The sequence below is a fragment of the Haliotis cracherodii genome, unplaced genomic scaffold (genome assembly GCF_022045235.1).
Source record: "Haliotis cracherodii isolate W230 unplaced genomic scaffold, xgHalCrac1.p SCAF_7, whole genome shotgun sequence".
NCBI lineage: Eukaryota > Metazoa > Mollusca > Gastropoda > Lepetellida > Haliotidae > Haliotis > Haliotis cracherodii.
In genome coordinates this window covers 52219279-52224532 of record NW_027266330.1, presented here as the reverse complement: position 1 = coordinate 52224532, position 5254 = coordinate 52219279, and the positions used below count along the sequence as shown (strand labels likewise).

Sequence of the window (5254 nt, the reverse complement as noted above, 5' to 3'; positions counted from 1 at the left end):
ACAATAGATTTAACCGCACTAAATTTATCATTTGAAACCTCACGCTGCGCGTTCGGTTCTAAGTTCAATTTAGCGCGGATAAATCTACAGGTAACCTAGCTCTACATTGAGGTCACAGTATGTTTATCTCCTAATTCAGACAAGGTTGTCCTGATTATAATTGGTTGCAATAACAGTAGGTCAATGTCTTTCATTTGTTGATATCAAACCCCTTTGATTAATATAACTATGAATCCAATTATGTTACACTCTTCCTTTTTCTGTTACATCTCAAATGCCACATGCACATTTCTCCAGAACTGTTCCTGTTCATTTCAGTGTGTGGATACTCAACAACACATCATTGAGAATCTCATGCGAATATCCTTCCTGGGCACATCCTCCAGCATTATGATGACCATGATCGACCGACCAGTGGACACGATCTCTGTTGGCCATGAGTAACTCAAACCTGCACCGTTTCTTCATCGGGAACGCCCGGGACAGCACTAAACCTGCTCTCCTACTTCGTTTGATACCATCGATGATGTTCTCAGCTGTCGGTGCACCTTGGAGTGAGTCTCTGTCCCAGGTGTAGAGACTTATCGCAAGCAGGTCCTCAAGATTATTCAACATGCCCTGCCGGATGAAGTCGATGTCTCCATCAGCAGAGGAAACGTACGCTGTCGAAGACATAACTGACGTGCTCATTGTGTCTGTTTCCTCTACACCCAGCTTCGTCACGAAGATGAAAAAGGTAGTTTCCATCTCAGTCAGTAGCATACACCAGGGTACCGTTCCACAAAGCGATTTTAGCGCTATGATTGTCGTAAGCCAGTGTTAAAGTATGGGAGTTACGATCACCTCAGCGCTAAGATGGCTTTGTGGAACTGGGCCCAGATAGCTAGGACAAGAGAAGTGAAAAGCAACACTGCAGTCAGGGATTCAGCTGTAAGAGGAAGGTACAGGCGACAAGAGTTGAATTGGGTGATTACGACTGAACTAATTTTTTAGCATCATGAGTAGAGACATTGCTAGTGTGTTTTATTTTTAGTATTTTTGATGGAAGGATAAAGTCTGGACAAAGTCTGGATGAGGCCAAGTGGCAGCCACTCGGAAGTAACACAACTTATGGCATCTGTGCTCTCAGTACTCTCGACCCGTGAAGATTCCGGGGTAGAATAGGTCTTCAGCAACCCATGCTTGTCGTAAAAGGCGACTAACGGGATCGGGTGGTCAGGCTCGCTGACTCGGTTGATGCATGTCATCGATCCCAACTGTGTGGATCGATGCTCATGATATTAATCACTGGATTGTCTGGTCCAGAGTCGATTATTTACAGACCGGCGTCCTGTAGCTGGAATATTGCTGAGTGCGGCGTTAAACAACAAACCAACTGTCAGTACTCTCATGTGAGCCACTGCAGCAGGGGAGACGGTGCTGAGGGTGCAGGTCTTGGCACCGTGTCCAACAGTTTGACATTTGTTACATTTGGGATATAAACCTCATCTCCGATAGATTCGGGAATTTTTGAAAGTGAAAACGTAATGAGATATGTGTTGTCTAGACAACAGTGTAATTTTGTTTCCTTGTGAATCGTTTGACAGCTGTAACACCTTGTTTTGCCAGCTCTGTAACAATCTCATCTTCACTCATGTCAGACAGATATTAGACTCTGTCTCTTACGATGCCACGACATGAGAGATAATAAATTTAGAGATTGCTGTCTACCTACACATTCCACAATTATAGAGCCCTTACGGCGGTGGGTGACAATATTAACCTCACCACAACAGCCATTGTTGGCCTTGGAATTGGCAAACGGGTTCAGTTTCATGGGTTGATGATCTGAAGTGAGTGATCTGAGTGAGTGAGGTTTTACGCCACTTTTAGTAATATTCCAGCAATGTTACCAGAAATAGGCTTCACACATTGTACCCATGTCGGGAATCGAACCCGGGTCTTCAGCATGACGAGCAAACGCTTTAACCACTGGGCTACCCGGTCGCCCCAGATAACAATGAATTGAGCCAACTAATTCATTTGGAGATCAACTTCTACTACTCGTCTAGTGGTGCGTTGGGCAGAGAGACACAGTCCCCTCAACTACAAGAATCCCGTCCTCCGCCGACGCAGGGGCGCAGCCGACGGCAGACAGGTTGCCCAATTTAGTCGTCTCGTCCTACCAGCAATGGGGTGCTGAGGACACATTCTACCCCGGGTCCCCACGGGGACATGAAGAAGAAATGTGCAAACAAGGTGACCGTAATTTCTGTTTCTAAGACTAGTGTTGACGGTGGAGAATCTGTTGGGAACTAGATATGGTAGTAAGTCAAATGCATGTGCATGTACAATAGTTTCTAAGTATACTGTAATGGTAATACCTACAATCGTGCAGCTGTCGGTTCTCGGTTTTATAAAAGTATTATTATAATATATACACAAATATTCTACTTTAATGTAATGCGTTAAATGGCCACTATGGCATCTCTTGAAGCAGTAGTCGAGCCACCATTAAACGCATGAACCGCATCTTTTGGGATGAACTTTGTACAATTAAGTTGCATATTGGGATAATTAAAATGAATGAGTTGACATTTGAAGTCACATCGACAGTCTTTACGGTATATCATGTCCACGAGCCGCATCATCGACAACACCAGTACCGATCGCGTGCCAAGGTTCACCCCTGCAGCCTTCCACATCTGGGTGGCAGACGGTTCCCCCAACACCACAGCGCATCTCTGCACCCAGCGCGTATCGTCCACACTCTCCGAATTATCCCCCTCCTCCCTTCAACGCGAGAGGGGAACTGCCACCATCGTATGAAGAGAGTGTGCATGTAATCGAAAATTAGAAATGCGATTTTAAAATATAATCTCTCTTTGTGTTTCACTTTTGTTCATGTTTTATTCTTAACTATACATATTGGGAAACGAAAGACGAAGCTGTCACGTGTTCTTTATTTCCTGGACCGTCTCAGGGCTCTAGTGTAAGAGCGGAAGGTTCGCGAATCGATCCCCAGTCGCATGATGTCAAAAGACGTTTAAAGCTGGTACTTGTTGTTACCCTCTCTGGCGCTTGGTATTCAATAAAACAAGGACTGGGTAGCTCGGAGTCAGTATACTGTGTCTGAGAGATGTATTCATGTTAAATTGCGACATGGTATCTCAGCTAACATCAGTAAACCAATCAAAGTTCCGACTACAGCGTCCTCCCTGTGAAAGGGTCTGATACATATGCCTCTTCTACGTTCGTCAGCGACTTTACGATTAACCTCAGATCTCGCCAATAAATCTCGGGCGCACTTTCCATCGGGAGATGACATGTTGTACAATTTTCGTTCAGTTACAAAAAACAGGAAGTAAACATGAATCTCAACGGAAGACGGTGAATATTGCTTCCACTCTAAGTCAAGAACCAAACTGGACTGATCGTTCACTTTTAAACATAGTTTATTTCAATGTTCGACAGTCGCTGTAGTATGTTTACTTCGCAACGAGACGATAAAGTTTCTACCTCGGCGATTGAATACGTTCTTAACGGCCCATCAGCTGTATAGCGTATGGGTTCAGGTGAATAAGATGCTTTTTAATGAAACAGGAAATACAAAAAAATCCAAAGATGTGAAAGAAAACTATTGCTTCTACCCCCAAGCGCGAATCAGTGATTCGCGATTAAATAACGAGAGAGGCTTGTGGACGTTTAAATATGGTATAATAGTTATTGTCGATGATTCCCCTAGACGTCGTGGAAACTGCGCTAATGTGCTACATTCCGCCAGCTGTGGTGATGGTGTACTAAACACTTGAATCTGACATTGTTGTCGACACACGTTTCCTTGTTGTTGTTGCAATACAGTTGCAGTAATTCCTTTCATTGTTTCATATTGTTTCTACTACTAGGGTAACATGGTCGTTGAGATAGGGGCAGTGTTGCATGCGATGGAAAAGGAAGATGATAGACAAATACTTAGAGAAGAAGAATTTTTTTTATTTACGTGTTACACACTGTATAACAATGACAATAAAAATACTAAAATATATGAAACATTCTGATACTAAGAAATAAAATACATTGAGCTAAGTTGGTATGAGACTAAAGACACAGTTGTCTTCGCTGATACATGTGATGAAGAAGCGCGGCTAAGTGTCTGACCACCCTATTGTTCCGCATAAAGAACACGGTCTGATCGGCAGCGGACATCTGTATAAGTGAGTGAGTGAGTGAGTGAGTAAGGTTTTACGCCGATTTTAGCAATATTCCAGCAATATCACGGTGGCGGACACCAGAAATGGGCTTCACACATTGTACCCATGTCGGGAATCGAACATCTGTATAAAGTTTGGAGTTGATTGAGAGGGAGGTTTTGGGCATTGTTCTGACCATATACTAGTTTTCTTACTACTACTTTAAAGTAGAGATTTAAATTTATTTTTTTTATAAAACTAAACTATTTTTTATTCATCCGGATGTCGGACGTGCTAAACTTTATTTTCAGAGTACAAACTAACGTATTATCTCTAAACAGGATACTGTAACTTAAACATGGGTTACCATAAGGGGGTACGGTTATTTCAATAAGAGCATTTATGGTGGCATATCACAGTATAGGGTTGAGGTGGGTAAACGTTTTAAAAGCCGTGTGGAATAAGGGATACATGAAGATATGTGTTTCGTGAATTTCAGTAGGACTTGGAAAACACTATGGGTGAGATAACACTATTCTGAAACTGTTCATGTATCCTTAATAAGAACTTGGGATGTTTCATTTCAACCTAGCTTTTACAACATACTTACATTCATTTATCATAATATGTGATGTGAACCAGATATAATTTAAGAAGAACGTGTATGGTCGGATTTAGGGTTTAGATGGGAAACGTAGAGCACAATATACGATCGTAAGCGAAGGAAATCTTTCAGAGTTGGAAATTAAGATTGAAAATAAGAATAAGACTCACTTTTTCCAACGAAATATATCACGGCGTGAATCAAGTAGAGAAATATTTGATAAAACTATACTCTTTCTTATTCATTTATTTTAGTGAAAATGATTGATGGTATTGATTGAATCAGCTTTTTTCCATTTAAAAATTAAACGTCCGTCTGTATTTTGTAAGACCAAAAAAATATATATTTCCTGGCAGTCGACTGTGATGATCAAATGGTGAATGAACTCGTACATTCTCCTCTTCATCTCGATGACAACATTCTACTTATTCATTGAGTAGCTATATCACGAGATCGAGGACTGTTTCATTCTTTCACGATA

The 5254-nt window shown here is 41.7% G+C and overlaps 1 protein-coding gene across 1 annotated transcript; it reads right to left on the bottom strand.

Annotated features, from left to right (window-relative positions):
* Window positions 1-309: 309 nt before the first annotated feature.
* Window positions 310-747, bottom strand: LOC139448985 (toll-like receptor 6). Its single transcript, XM_071230480.1, has one exon. The coding sequence runs from the start codon at window positions 745-747 to the stop codon at window positions 310-312; it is 438 nt and encodes a 145-aa protein (XP_071086581.1).
* Window positions 748-5254: the final 4507 nt, after the last annotated feature.

Coding starts and splice junctions, on each gene's coding strand:
- LOC139448985 (XM_071230480.1), bottom strand. CDS start 747: ATGGAAACTACCTTTTTCATCTTCGTGACGAAGCTGGGTGTAGAGGAA.